The sequence below is a fragment of the Erythranthe guttata genome, chromosome 11 (genome assembly GCF_056151865.1).
Source record: "Erythranthe guttata isolate IM_541 chromosome 11, IM_541, whole genome shotgun sequence".
NCBI classification, from domain to species: domain Eukaryota; kingdom Viridiplantae; phylum Streptophyta; class Magnoliopsida; order Lamiales; family Phrymaceae; genus Erythranthe; species Erythranthe guttata.
The window spans coordinates 18,940,011-18,956,321 of record NC_142543.1 but is presented as its reverse complement, the minus strand read 5'-3'; the positions used below and the strand labels follow the sequence as shown (position 1 = coordinate 18,956,321).

General features: G+C 32.8%; 1 protein-coding gene and 1 long non-coding RNA gene across 2 annotated transcripts; one reads left to right on the top strand and one right to left on the bottom strand.

Moving 5' to 3' along the window:
- The first annotated feature begins 1,077 nt into the window (after positions 1–1,077).
- On the top strand, positions 1,078–3,315 carry LOC105960958 (small ribosomal subunit protein uS4y). Its single transcript, XM_012985176.2, has 3 exons — positions 1,078–1,226; positions 1,903–2,284; positions 2,923–3,315. Exons 1-3 carry the CDS (start codon positions 1,199–1,201, stop codon positions 3,104–3,106), a joined length of 594 nt encoding a protein of 197 aa, XP_012840630.1. The 5' UTR covers positions 1,078–1,198; the 3' UTR covers positions 3,107–3,315.
- Positions 3,316–7,819: 4,504 nt separating this feature from the next.
- LOC148767163 (uncharacterized) lies at positions 7,820–9,734 on the bottom strand. The gene is made up of 2 exons (XR_016034392.1): positions 9,532–9,734; positions 7,820–9,450 (listed from the first exon to the last, which is right to left on the bottom strand). It is a non-coding gene; the product is annotated as an uncharacterized LOC148767163 (long non-coding RNA).
- Positions 9,735–16,311: the final 6,577 nt, after the last annotated feature.

The window sequence follows — 16,311 nt, the reverse complement described above, 5'->3', positions numbered from 1 at the left end:
CGGACACGGCGATACGCGGATACGGACACGGTGATACGCAATTTTTAAAAAACTAGGATACGGACACGTGGGGATACGCGTAAATATAAAAATATAGGGGTATATTTATAAATTATGAAAATATTGGGATACATTTATAAATTGTAAAAATATATTTATAAGTCGCCAAATCGCATAAGAGAGTCGCTCGCCCTTGCTGCTCGTGATCTTGGTCACCGTTGCCGCTAGAGTTTTGGACTTTTGAGTAGACTCTCAAAGAAGACAGATGAAATATGTGTTACAAAGAAAACAAAATGCGTATTTTTTATTAGGTCTTTTTCTTAAAACATAAGAGCCCTGTCCCAACTTTTTTAAAATTGCGGACACTGCCCGACACGTGTGTCCTACTTTTAGCGAAATTATGACACGCTCCGACACGGGTGTCCGAGGAGTGTTCGGGCGTGTTCGAGTGTTCGAGTGTCCAAGTGTCGGATACGGAGACTCTTCACCACCTAGAAGTGTCCGTGCAGCATAGGTATAAAGTAATAAAAAGAAGGGTAAATTACGGTCACTTATAAGTTAAGATCAAATTGCGAAAAACCCCATCATATTTGAATAATTACAACCAAATCCTCAACTTCTTCATGCCACCCTTGTAGTGTCAAATTTAGTGGAATCTTCTAGATTATGTAGAATATTCTTCAGTTTGTACCCGTTTTATCCCTATTCGAGCTCTACATTTTGAAACAAGATGATCATAAGACGTGTCTCTCGACTAGTAAATATTAGATTGTGGTCCATCCGAAACTGTATTTTTCCACAAAATGAGTGCAAACTAGAGAACCTTTCACGGAAATCCAGAATATTCTGTTGGAATTTGACACCACAATAGCGAACGCGTAAAAAAACTCATAGTTTATGGATAATTGTAATTACCTAAATATAATAGGTCTTTTCGTAATTTGATCTTATTTCAGGGGCGGTGACAGTAAATTTACCCTAAAAAGAAATATAATATAATAACACTTTAAAAGGTAACATTTTTTTGTAGAACAAGCCCAATTAAAAACTCATGAATTAAATGGGCTTGTAAGCCCAATATCTTTCCTCCATGTTAAAAATTATTTACACTATTTAAAAAGGGTTTAGGGTTTGCTTTCGCCTTCTTCATTTCCTCTGCATTTTCTCTCTCTGCTTCAGCCGACGGTAGCCTGACACAATGGTTCACGTTTGCTTCTACCGCAACTGTAAGCTTTCTCTCTCTTCCGATCTCTCCTTTCTCTCTCTATTCCTGCATTTTCATGAATTCGAAACATGTAATTTTGTCGATTTTTAAATTTTACTTTTTTTAACAGTTTTTGTTTGATTTAATATTCGATTTCCTGGTGTTATGGATCTGGTTAAATAGTCATTGCTATTAAAATGAAGATTGATTGTTTTTTTGAAATTGTTTTTTTACACCTGATTTGTGATAGATAGATACACTCTTTTGATTTTATTTCCTCCCCGTTATTATATATTATATATATATATCTGATGTTTAGCTGTTCAGCTTTTAAAAGTTTAATCTTGACATTTTAGTTTCAAAAATTGCCCCTTTTTAAAGCATTTTGCCCACATAATTTCTTGCTTCAATCTAATTAGAATAAATTTTGCTGATTTTATTTCGTTTGCTGTTAGATTCTATTATTGAAAGATGTAATTTTAAGATATATATGATTATTTAAAATTATTTTTGATATAGATGGAAGATATTCAAATAATTGAGATGTCTGAAACTTTCTGCTGCTTTTTTAATGTTTTATATTTATTTAATTAGGACATTTTTTTTTCAGAAATATTTATTTTGTTTGCTGTTAGGTTTCTCCGATTGAACGATAAATGCTAAATAATTATATATAATTTGATTTATTTATTATGTAGATGGGAAGACATTCAAGAAGCCTCGACGCCCGTACGAAAAGGAGCGTCTGGATGCAGAGCTTAAGCTCGTTGGAGAATACGGGCTCCGTTGTAAGAGGGAGCTATGGAGGGTGCAATACGCACTGAGCCGTATCCGTAACAATGCAAGGATGCTTCTCACTCTAGATGAGAAAGACCCGAAAAGAATCTTCGAGGGTGAGGCCCTTCTTCGAAGGATGAACAAGTACGCTCTTCTGGACGAGAGCCAGAACAAGCTCGATTACGTGTTGGCACTCACTGTTGAGAACTTTCTAGAACGCCGCCTTCAGACACTTGTGTTCAAGGCCGGCATGGCTAAATCGATTCACCATGCTCGTGTTCTCATCAGGCAGAGGCACATTAGGTAAATTTGTTCGACTTTGTTTATCTATGTAACCTATCTTTATTAGTTGTGTCGTTTACGTATTTGTGTGAAAAAATAGTTTCGAATTGGAATCCGTGTTTATGGATTTTTATTTTCTAATTGTTGAAGAATATTCTTTATGCTGTTCCAATTTCGAGGGTTGATGCATGTAAATATTTTTTGATTTTGAATTATTTTTTTCATTTTTTTAAAAAGCAGTTTCGAATTAGAATCCGTAATGGTTTATGGAATTTAATTATTTTATTTTTGAACTGGTGAAGAATATTCTTTATGCTGTTCAGATTTCGAGGGTTGATGCATGTAAATATGTTTTAATTTTGATTTTTTTTTTCATTTTTGTGAAAAGCAGTTTCGAATTAGAATCGTAATGGTTTATGGAATTTAATTATTTTTATTTTCTAATTGTTGAAGAATATTCTTTATTCTGTTTCGAATTTGAGGGTTGATGCATGTAAATCTTTTTTGTTAATTTTGATTTTTTTCTTCTTTCGGAAAACTCGGTTAATCGTCGTGTCTTGTGAATGTCAAATGGTTTGAGTGCCTTACGTGTTGTAACTCCGACAAATTCGGGGATGAATTTGCTGTTAACTCTATTTTTCGGTTTTGTATGCAATTAGGGTTGGAAGGCAGGTGGTGAATGTCCCGTCTTTCATGGTTAGAGTTGACTCTCAGAAACACATTGACTTTTCTCTCACTAGCCCGTTCGGTGGTGGTCGTCCCGGTAGAGTGAAGCGAAAGAACCAGAAAGCTGCTTCCAAGAAATCTGGCGGTGGTGGTGAAGAAGAAGAGGACGAGGATTAAGCATTTCCTTTCAGTTATTAAAAAAATCGTTTTAATTTGTTTGGCCAATTTCATGTTTGAAGCTCCGTGAAGTATCGGTTGTGTCGACTTTTATCCCGTTTTTTTTTTTTAATCTCTTGTTTTAGCCTTTTTGTTGGTATGAGATGACAGTTAGCAAAGAATTTTGTTGTTTGAGTTGCAATATCAATGACTATTTATAGGTTCTGATATATTTTGGTTATGCATTTAATCATTTTATAATATATCTAAATGGCATTAATCACTTAATATGTTTCTTAATAGGAGAGTAATTTCTTCAATTGTTTTTTTTCCCGCCGTATTTTTTAAGAAATACTGGTGGTGGTGGAGTGGGTTTCTGTAGTACTACACCATAACAATGGTTAGAAGATTAAGTTACAAATAATTTGTTGTAGTTAGAAGTTTATGAAATTAAAGTGTTTTTTTTTTGTTTAACGGAAAAGTGGTAAACCGATATATTTTTTCGATTAATCATCAAACACAAAATCATCAAACACAAAATAATCTAAAAATTCTATCAAAACACAAGATAATCCAAATAACAACTTAAATTCATTCAAACATGAAATAAAAGTACCCAAAACCAATGTTGTAGAGGAAACTAGTAGCCGTCGGCGGGTGGATTCTGGGAATTGAACTCGATACCTTGAGCCCTAAAATATTCGACCATGGATTTCATAGTACTCTGCATTTGATTCATCTTGTTTTTTAAAGTCTAATTGTCTTCTTTCAAATGCGCTATTTCTTCATCTCTAGCAATAGAAGATAAGTTGGACCTCGCCCCTTTCTTTGAACTTGAGCAACCAAGTCCTAGTCTTTTTGTTTTTCCTAGTACTTGTTCGCAAGCTATCATGTTGGCGGTGCTTTCATCACTCCCATCATTCATACATTTTTGATAGACTCTGTTCAAATCCGCCTGAGTAATATAAAAAAGTGTATTAACACTAATTACTTGATACGAAGTATAAAATAAAATAATATTTCAAATAAAAATATACCAACTAAGTTGCTCAACCCAAATATATTCAAGTAAACAAAAACACAATAATTCATATATAAAGATCGACCAACTACATTAAACAACCAACATAAACAACCAACATATATAAATACACCAACTACATTGCTCAACCCAAAGATGTTCAAGTAAACAAAAACACAATAATTCATGTATAAAGATCGACCAACTACATTAAACAACCAACATAAACAACCAACATATATAAATATACCAACTACATTGCTCAACTCAAAGATGTTCAAGTAAACAAAAACACAATAATTCATATATAAAGATCGACCAACTACATTAAACAACCAACATATGCTCAACTAGGAAATAAAATAACAATTCAACAAAAATAAGCATCAACTTCATTAGAGAACCCAATATACACAATTGCTCAATTCACGTAAAGATCCACCAACCACATTACACAATTCATCGATACCTAAGTACGAAATAAATCCATAATCCATCAACTACAATACAAACCAAACATGTTCAAAATAGCAAATAAAACATCGATACAACTAAAATAATAACTTACTGCAATGGCACGTAGTTCGGGCTTTCCTCTCTGATCTACTTGTCGCTCACCATCACCCCCACCAATCTCACTATCACTATCATCAAAAGGTAAAGGCTCCGATTCCTTTAATGCATCGATGCTCATGTAGCCTTTTCTGAATTTAGCTGCCACGGTAGGAACCTTGCCAATTTCTGAACATGTATAAATAATATAAAAATAATTACACCCTTATAATAAATCTTAAAATATATACAATCACACATATACAAGATCACTTACATGTTTATGAGACCAACCGGTGATACTAGTTCGACCCCAATGGTGTTTGGTTGCAATTGACTTTCGTGCTTCGCGACATTTTTGAGATTTAGACTAATAATAATAGCACATAAGTTACTATATTTTGATGCAATGCATAAATCATATAATGATATTAATTAATAAGAATTACAAATTTACCTTCGCATCACTCCCTGACTCATTCATAGCAATAAATTGATCGCACAATTGACCCCATAAATCATCGCTAATAAAGCCCTCAGGACGAGTTTGTCTTGCAGTTTCAGGGTCGGGCATGCGATCAAAATGTGCCTTTAAAACCCTAGACTTGAAGCCCTTCCAACGAGCATTTGCAGTCTTGTTGAACCACTTCTTTGTAGAATCATTATCGGGAAGATTATATTTATCCTAAGAAAAATAAAAATAACATTAGGTAATTTGAAAAAATAATTTTGTCGATTGTTATACGAGAATTTTAATACCATTTACCTTGAACCGTGCCCAAAATTCATCCACACGTCCATCCTTTTTATGTGTGGGCCATGAAATACACGGATTAAAGAGGTCATACTGTGTAACCTGTTTAGCAAGCTCATTTACCAATACTGTCCTCCCAGGCAAAACAAATTTAGAAAATTTTAATTGAAAAACCATTGCGACGCAATAATGTTTAAAAGTCGCCAATTTTCCAATCACCTTGCGTCGTTTCTTATCGTTGCAAATATTATTAATTAAAAAAAATAAAAAATATTTTTTTTCTCTTGCGACGAATATTTACATTCGACGTTCAAGAAACTTTTCGTTTTCAAGTTTGCGATGATTTCAGCGGCGTAATTTAGAATCGTCGCAATATTTACTCATTTTTTTGGAATTTGAATTTAAATTGTGCATTATTGCGACGATATGTTAAGAAAACGTCGCAAAACGAGCGACGTTTACATTATCGTAGCAAAAAAAACGTCGCCTGAAATGAAATTTGGCCTAGTGTGACCATAAAAATCCAATTTTGACTTTTTTTTTCAATATTTTTTTTTTGCCGCCGGTTTCTGGCGTTGACTTTTTAATTTTTTTTACGTCCGCCGCTAAACGTTGACCGTAATTGTGCTGTCACTGACACCAAATTAAAGTAATTATACTGTCAATGACAGTTAATTAACGTAATTGTACTGTTGTTGACAATACATTTATTTAATTAATGTTCTGCCGTTGATAGTAAGTTAACGTAATATTATTATTTTTATTTTTTTGATTTGTTGACAACTCAACGTAATTATATTATTGTCGTTGACAGTAAAATAATTGTAAACACAATTGAATAATTTGAAAAATTTGGGTTCAAATTGATGTTAAATTAAACTAAGGATGAAATTGGAGCATATTAAAGTATGATGGACTATTTTAATCTTTTACAAAAATCTGAACCATGTGTGAACTTATTTGTAAATGAGTTTTTTGTCTGAATCTCTTTATGAATAAGTAACCATTGATGGGCTTATTTGTAATGACCCCTAAAAAAATTATAACAAATATTTAAGGAGCGGGGTTATAATTGTCTTTTACAATTTTTAGCTAGGGGGACTGTTTAATAATTACAGTTTTTACCGGGAGGGTTGTGCAATTAAATAAATAGATTTTGTTAAATTCCCAAGTTATAAATTAGAGAGTTCAAACCCGAACAAACTCTAGTTATCCCGCTCTAAAAAACTTAGTTGTTTCGAAGTTTTTTAAATTTTCGATCAGTTTTTAATTTTCCGATCAGTTTTTAATTTTCCGATCAGTTGTTCTTCCGATGGATGAGAACCAAGATCCACTGGGGGAGGTGATCACTGATCAATGAAGAAATGCCTCAGAATAATATCTTCGTAATCCCCAACCACGTGCATGTGCCTGAGTACTTGCATCAATTTATAATCCCAACGAGCCCTTATTGCCGCCCAAGAATCAAAATTTTAATATTCCCAATTTCAACATTCACAATCATCAGAATTTCGATCATCATCACCAGCATTTCAATTTCGACAATCCGCCACTTTTTGGTCACAATCATCAAGATGAATTTTTTGGTTTTCCTGATTTCAATGCAAACAACATCGGTGCGTAACATGTTTCTCGTATTATTTGTATGTAGTTATTAAATTAATTTCGCAATTATAACCGAGGTTCATATATTATGTGCCTCAATTCTTAGGTTTTATTTTATCCATATAAATGGTGAATCATTTATAGTGTCACTCGAAATGATAGGATTATTGTGTTTCATGGAATGTTTTTGAATGAAGCTTGATGATTATTATATATAATTCGACGTTGTAAAACTTATCCATCCATATTCTTAGGCCCCTTTTGGTTGGGTTGATGGGATGGGATGGGATTTGGGGTTCTTTTTCAAATTCTACTGTATGGATTGGTGTTAGTTGGATGGGATCTCTGTTTTGGTTGGTGGGATTCGGGTCTATGGGATTGAAACTAGGTGTGTTAATCTCACGAAAGGTTGGGTTGTTTGGGATGGATAATGTGGTTAATTACCATACCACCCTTTCTCTTTTTTTTTTTTTTAATTATTATATTATATACCCAAAGTAATGGAAAACACTGTTTGAACCCACAACTTCTTACATTAACCATTTTTCTTGTTTTATAAAACCGCCCCTCCAATTTTGTTCACTCGTCCGGGTCAAACCGCCCCTCAAAGAAAGATAACGGCAAGGAGCCAATCGACGGGGCAAACGATTACTAGGTGTCGTTGGAAGCGTGTATCGTTTAGGATTGAACAACGGGAGTCCAAATTTTCTATATTTCTAAGAGGAGGTCAGCATAGAATCAAAGCACAACAATTAAAACAAGACAAGCCTCAACATAACAAAAGAATGTAAAAACTCAAATATACTAGGTAAAATCATTTAATAATTAACATTGATATATAAGATACAATTAACAGTGTTCCTTCCAAGGAACAATGCCATGATATATACAGCAAAAAAAAATAAAAAAAAATATTAAACATCATTATACACAGCAACCTCAACCATCTTTACAACTTCAATACAACATATATATATATATATATATATATATATATATATATTATATATACAAACACTTGATTAAACTCATTTTGAAGATGTCATTAAATGTACGGGTTAATATGGGAAGAGTAATCTCGAATTCCAGCACCTTCCCATCCTATCCACTCTTCCCACAGCTCCCAATCTTGATCGTTCATTCCTCTCATCCATTCTTCCGAATCTTATTCGTCGGACATCTCCGTTTGTGGTGTGCTCACTTCCCCTCGTAAATTACTCATCACAATCTGCAAAAAGAAAAAAAATCCCATTGAATATATATAAAATCCCATCGAGAATTAGAATTCTCCACAATATTTGAACACACGTATATTTCCATGTTTCTAATAGTCATTCGTTCTTGTACATGTAGGGGCTTCGGTGGGTGATCGAAAATCGACTAGTCAGCTAATTGATGAGAAAGCAAATGACTCCTATCATGAAAGTATTTCATTACAAGAAGTAACTAAACCAAAACAAACACATGTCACGTCGATATTCAAGAATCCACCCCCTAGGTCAATTTCATACTCTAATAATTATTAGTAAATGCTTCAAGTGAACGAAATCGCTACTAATATATCGCCATCGCGAGAAAAAAACAGAGGTTAATGCCTCGTATTTAGTTGGCTCAATAACTTTTCAGGGTGCCAAAAAATTAGTTCTTATCATCCCTTATTTACGCTTATTGGAGGATTGGCATTGAACCTCTTACTATAAAATTGGACTATAAGGCCTCGTTTAGTTGGGGAGATTAACCATTACTAGCTAAATAATTTAACTTCGTTTAATGTTTGCTATCCCAATAACTTTTCGGTTCAACTTGCAAATATTATGTTATCATCGTAGCTTATCGGCCTTTTAGGTAGTTTTTTTGTTGGACGTCTCGGTGCCTGATAAAATAATTGGATTTTCATTAGATTTATTTAATCTTATCTTAGCAACAAAATGAGGTCTTAGTGACAATCGAACAAGATCTGCGATGATTTCCGATGTGAAAAGGGATCGAAATTAAACCTAAAGGAGAAAAGGACAAGTAAGTAAACAAAAAAAGTCAACAATTGCTTCCCCTGCAAATGCTGCAATCAAAATTAAAAAAAAAATAAATTAAATAAATAAATTGAACCCATTATTTATAGCAATCAATATATGAATTTAAATTATCGTGGATAGAACAAACTCCGAATAAGCCACAAAAGCATTAAATACAATTAAAAAAGAGGGATAACTCACAATCAAATAAAATGAAATTCAAGAATCATGAGATATAAACATATAGCAGAAAAGATCTTTTTTTTTTCAAGAATTTGAAATGCTGTAAGAACAATGCGAGAAAATTAAGGATATAAAAAAAGGAAAATTAAGGATATGAACCCAAAATTCTTCAATTTTACTCGGATGCGTTTGAAGCAATATGTGAAATCAATCTGTGATTACTCCGGTTTAGGGGGGCCTAAAAACGAAGAAAGGAGCGTATTAGACAACCTAGATTAGTCGATTATCCAAAAAATACCTCCGTGAAAAAACCACAGACCACAGTGGAGAATCTTATGATCATCAAACCGAGGATTAACAATGTCTAAAAATTAATGTTTCCGATCATCAGGTGAGCCGTTTGAAGCACAAATTTAATTGATTTATTTTTCCATCTTTCCTTTGAATTTCTCAGAATTGTTCTATTCGGTTTTCGGTGCAGAAGAACGACGAACGGCTGTGTAATGCTATGACACAATAATTCTAGGGCGTAATTGATATATATTTGGGGTAGTCTTGTAATTAGAAATAAATATTCAGGGCATAAAAGTAATATAGGTAGTTGATTGAGCTGAGTGTTGGATGAGATTACTCAATCTCACCTCATTAGGCCTGATGGGAGATCCAGTAAATCCATGATCCGGACCCGGGCCCAAGTACAATCCAGAACCCGGTTGGGCTGAACCAAAGCTGAGATCCGAGTGGATTAGATGAACTATCCACCCGGATCAGCCCAACCAAAATGGGCCTTAAGGTTCATAATCTCCTTTTATTCGTTCGATCAAGTTAAAACTAATTTGTAACAAATCTTTATTCTTCATATATAGGTGGGAGATGGCGGCGATATACGAAGAACATTTTTTTTTAGAATGTATGAATTTTTAATAATAACAAATACTAATAAAAAATACTTAATTAATAATTAAGGAAATATGTATGACTTTTTAATAATAAAAAAAATATAACAAATATTTAAGGAGGGGTATAGTTGTCTTTTACACTCGGTGGGGGTTTTTTAGCCAGAAGCTTTGTAATAATTATATATTTTATAGGGAGGGTTTTGCAATTAAATGAATATATTATATTAAATTACGGCAAAACCCTAACTTATAAATTAGAGTTCAAACCCAAACCAACCATGTTATCCCGCTCTCAAAATCTTAGTTGTTTAGAAAAGTAAAACAAGTCTGTCCGATCAGAACGAAGAGAAGCTCGGTGAAGTAATCAACCCTGAAGTAAATGACCATAATATGTACATAATCCCGAATAACGTACCTATCCAGGACAATCTGCAACAGTTCATGATTCTAAATGAACTTGAGGATCTCAATATTGGTCCGAATGGACACGTTCCTCCAAATTTGATGGATGTAATTATATATATTACTATTCTTGAAAGTCGCATTCGACTCGTTGTCTATTGTACATAATACACATACAGATGATGCTCATTATTGTGGTTTAGAAATGTCGTAATTTCCCTCTGAAGATAACATCATTTAGAATGAATATGAGAGAAAGTGACTCATGTATAAATTAAATTATATGATAGTTGTGTTTCATGATTCTATGAGTGAAATCTGATGATGAGTTGATATAATTCGAACTTGTAAAACCCATTCGTCATTGGTAAGGTGCTTAATATGTTTCTCGTATTGTCTGTCTGTAGTTATTAGATTAATTTCAAAATTATAGCCGAGATTTATATATTATGTGCCTCAAATCTTAGGTTTTAATTTATCTGTAGAATGGTGAATCATTTATAGTATCGCTCGAAATGATAGGATTATTGTATTTCATGGATTGTTTATGAATGAAGCTTGATGATTATTTTATATAATTCGACGTTGTAAAACCTATCCATCAATATTCTTAAGGTTCATAATCTTTTTTTATTCTCACTGTAGGAGTCGACTCTGTTAGCTTCATCACTGTAGGAATCAACCATGTAGTGTTCATGACTCATATGAGTTCAAGAACATTTTGGCACATATTATGAGTTTTAATATTCTTTGCTAAACGCATATGGTAAGGACTCGACTGAGTTACCTTACTCGCTGAATTTAAAACCAGTCGTATTCAATAGTTATTGGCCATTAAAAATAATTTTACTTATCTCAAGAACTTGAATAAAATTGACTAGCAAGTATATGAAAATTAAAATTAATAGTCAAGACGGCCGAGTGGTCTAAGGCGTCAGTTTCAAGCATTGGTCCGAAAAGGTGTGGATTTAAATTCTACTCTTGGCATATTAATTTATTATTTTTATTATTATCATTTATTATTATTTATTTTTATTATTTTCCAAAGATAGTGTGACTAAGAACATCTCTAATGCTAAATTCAATCTCTAATACTTAGATTGTTTGAGATTTTTGTTAAAAGTCATCTACAATGCAAATTTTAAGAAAAAAAATCTAAATGATGTGGTAATGAGGTGGCACTTGTGATCTTAGAGATTCTTAAAACAACGCTCTGAAATTGAAGTGTCGTCTTGAGGATCTCTAAAGTGCCAAATCATCTTTTAATTCAATTTTTCTTTTACTTTGTATTAAAAAGTTAAGTTAATTAAATTATCTTCAAAATGGTTTTAAATTTCATCATATCTCTGCTCTTATTCCATTTTCTTCTACACTATTTTATTGGACTTATATGTTTCTTTGAAAATTCGACGTTCAGGTAAAAATACTAATTGATTACTTAATTTTAACAATAATTTTCTTAAACATTAATCAATTAAATTGTGTTTCCTCTGACATAAAATAAATGAACCATACGACGTACGCGTGATCTATAGAGATTGTTATTTTGTATACAATATATGTTCATGGTTTAACGTAAAGAAAAAATGTCAATTTAAAATTTTTTCATTAAAATATTTAACTAATGAATGTTCACACAAAAACTCCATCTACTTTTTTTTCTCTCTCTTCAAATAATTCTGAATAAACCCTACTAATATTAAAATGAGAACAAAATATTTTTCTTTTTGACGAAATAAGTTTTTTTTTTTTTTGTTTTTTTAAACAAATTAATAATTTTAATTTTAATTTTAAAACCCAATAATAAATTACACATAAGAAAATATTTTGAGTTTTGAGTGTTGCATTGGAGAAGACTTTGCAGTAGAGAATCTCAATCTTGCCAAATAGGATAGAGAAAAATTTAAGATTCACATTTCGTACTTGACATCTATGATGTTTAGAGTTTTTCTTGAGTTTAGATTGGAGTTGCTCTAAGGTAACACAAAATATATGAAGCTCTATGATGCACGTAAACTTCAGCTAGCACGCGTTTCCACATTTCGGAAACCGAAACTCCATGACACATGTGGGAAATATTTTGGGGTCGTTTTCATTATATATTTAAAAGTTTATGGGATGTTTCTGATAATAATAAAAAATTGAAAACGTGTTTCTACACAAAATAAATCCAAATTCCATCTTAACTAAAAACTTCTAATTGCATACGCTTAATTTTTTTTAAATATTATGTCTTTTTTTTCACTTTTAGTAGTGTTTTAATATTTTTGTAGATGTTAATTTCATATTAAAATAATTTTATATGCCACGAATGCAATTTGTGGTGCGATATTAAACACTATTTTTTAGAAATTACGAATGCACCCCTATATTTTTATTATTTACGAGTTTCTGCAACATTGCCGTATCCATTTTTTTGGAAAACGGAATTTTCCCGTGTCCATTTCCGTTCTATGTTTCCCTATTTCCCCGTGTCCTCGTTCCCGGGTCCTTTATACATAGATGAAGCTCAAGTCGCCATTATTAGGTCATTATGGGGACTGATTTTTTAAGCAATTTCTCTAATACCGGCAAAACTAAGCTTTCAACTATTGTCATATTTTCTTCTAAGTTGTAGATACATCAAGGTGATATATATATATGGGTAATATGCTAGAGGTCCCTAGTTGGAAACATAATTAGATGTACAATACAACTTTAATATTTTGTTATGAACTAAATCCTTTTGTAGAAAAATAAATATGAGTCACATCCTCAATTTTTCTTTTATCCCTAATATGCCCTTAACCTAAATACATAAATTCTAAAGTCACGTTTCTCTCAGATTTATCTTTCTTTTTTCTTCTCTTTTGTGCTCTCTCTCTCTCTCTCTCTCTCTCTCTCTCTCTCTCTCTCTCTCTCTCTCTCTCTCTCTCTCTCTCTCTCTCTCTCTCTCTCTCTCTCTCTATTTCTCGCCATCTCTTTCGTTCTCCACCACTCCAATCCACTCTCGAGGGGGGCCGGTGGTTATGGCAGTGGTGATGGCGGTGGAGACGACGACAATAAGAGGATGATTGTAGAGGCAAGGAGGCGACGACTATGGTGGTGTAAGGTCAGACCTATGGTGGAAGGCGCGGCGACGGTGCGGGCATGGATGATGGCGTGACGCCGGCGCTCGGTGATGGTGGTGGTGGCGGAGGAATAGATCTAGGGTTTGGTGGGAAAAATTTAAAAAAATTCGATTTGGATGTTTACAGATGTCTGTGAGTGTCTATGGGTGTCTATGGATGTTTGACGGCTAGGGTTCGTTGGAGAAGTTAGGGTTTCAATATATCTATGGGTGACTATGGATTACTACGGTTTTCTATGGATTTCTGTAGATGTCTACGATCGAAAAAATAAAAAAAAAACATAATTTTCAATTTATGTAGAAAAGAAGGGTAAAATAGATTTTTATGTAATGAAAAAAAAAAAACGGAAAAAAAAAACGTGTTCCATGTAAAAATTAACAAAAATGCTAGATGCAAACTTAAAAATGTTAAATAATACCATAGTTCATCATAGTATGTATACTTACAATTTGATGTAATTTTGAATTTGTGGGTGGAGGGACATTTTTGGAATGAAATTAATAAAAGATGTGAAGCAAATTTTAATTATACTTGTCATTTAGTTCTAAAAAAGTTTGTCACCAAAGACTTATATCTTCAGACCCCATATATATATAATACCAATAATTTAGTTTTTGTTTTCCATAATGTGAATGTTTTTTACCGACATGTTAGATTATTATTATTTATAAAACTTTCAATATATTATTAATCATCATTTGAGAACAAATAATCTATAAAACACTTCGAATCACTAATTAAAAGAAATTTAAAATTATGGTTCATCCATAATCTCACTAAAATCAAATTCGATTCCTTGTAATAATAACAACCCAAGTGTAAGAAGCAACTACTTTCTAAACAAATCAACATGGAAAGAGCAAAAATGCAGCTTCTACATATTTTTCATATTCACAAAACTAATCCTACACAACTTTGTTTCGACACCAAATTAGTTGGTCCCTCGTTATTTTCGACATATTCAAAACCCGAGAAACTAATTTCATATCCACTTTGTTAAAAAGAATGAAGCGCTTGATCCGAAGCATCCTCGTTGCTCTTTCGGAATTTCCTCAATATGCAATTTTCACTCCACAACATGTCCTTCAACTTTCTCTCCTTCTGCAATTATAATTCATCGATAAAATTGCAGATATATTTTTTAGTTGTATAATTTCATTTTTCTTTTAGTTATTTTTTCAATAAAAGAGAAAAATTCAAGGTATTGGAATGTAAAATAAAAATTATATTATACTTGGGAGTAAGTGTAACAAATGATAGTTTAATTTAAAAGGTAAGTGTTACATAGGGTATACTTTAGGGGTATAAACTGTATTTAAACATTTTATTTAAGTTGAATTGTTATTTCAATTAAAAAAAAAAAAAAAAAAAGATGTGTGAGATCTTGGGCCCACAAAGTAAATGCCTTTTAATTAACCAAAGTAGGGTTAATTATAAGTCTACTATTTCTCTTCCATTAGCCGGTTCGTATTTTTGTTGAATTCATCATTTCGCGATTCTTCTTCTTCTTCTGAACGAGGTGATATTATTTTTCTTGTGATTTTTCTGAATATCAGCAAATAATCGTTGCATTTATGTGTTATACAGTTAAACCTGTATAAATTAATACAGTCGGGACCAGCCAAATTTTATTAATTTAGCGAAATATTAATTTAACGAAATATTTTTTTTGGGACCGGGAAAACATATTATTTAAACAAGGTTATTAATTTATGTCGAGTATTAATTTATTATCGACGTTCTATTGTACTTTGTTTTTAGGTTCAATTTGTGTTTTATTATCTGAATTTCGTTCTAAGCATGCGGGTTTCGGCTAATTTTACGATGTAGGAGCGAAATTAGGGTTATGGGTCCCTTTTTTGTTCTTTCTACGCAGCTTTGAATATTTTGTTTATGTGAAATATTTTGTGCCCCGAATTTGCGTTCGAATTTGCTGCAATGATTTGATTTGGGCATGGGATTTGTAGGAAATATTTGAATTCCGCATCAATTGCTCAATTTATAACTACTAAAAAGATTTGAAATTCATGCCCAAATCCCGATGAATTTAATATAATTGATTTGAAATGCCGAAGTATATATTTTTAGGTGTTTGTGGATAAATTATTGTTATAATTCGGTTTCGGTTTCGGTTTCGGTTTCGAACAATACATCTATTGAATTTGCCCCGTGTTTAATATGTTTTCCCATTGAATCTATTTGCCAAACGCCATAAATAAATGTTTAATTGGAAAAAAAAATGTTTAAAAGTGGAATGAATACAATATTGACAGGATGAAGATGGGCATTCACACATTGATGCCGGTGGAAGACGCAATATCTCAAACACAAGAGTTTGCAGATGAATTGAAAGAGATGGTTGACTACGCGAGAGTGAATTTGTCAAAGCACGTTGACTTTGCAGCCATGGTCAACGACCTACCTCCTCCGAGTAGTGCCGATATGGAATATTATGGATCGATGGGTCCCGAACGAGGGCAAACTGTTTTAGGGTTGGTTCAGTTTCAGGATGTGATGGAAAAATTGACTATGGAGTTTGAGGAAATCGAGAAAGCGGGTTTGGATTACCCGCCGTACTATAATGAGGTTATGGATATACTCGAAACTTTTGCTCATAGGTACGATAATGCGTTGGAATCTTGTTGCGCCAAATTCGGTAGTACCCCGGATGAAGTTCTCCCGGGTCAT

Coding starts and splice junctions, on each gene's coding strand:
- LOC105960958 (XM_012985176.2), top strand. CDS start 1,199: ATGGTTCACGTTTGCTTCTACCGCAACT. Junction 1,227..1,902: donor CGTTTGCTTCTACCGCAACT/GTAAGCTTTCTC, acceptor TTTATTATGTAG/ATGGGAAGACATTCAAGAAG. Junction 2,285..2,922: donor ATCAGGCAGAGGCACATTAG/GTAAATTTGTTC, acceptor GTATGCAATTAG/GGTTGGAAGGCAGGTGGTGA.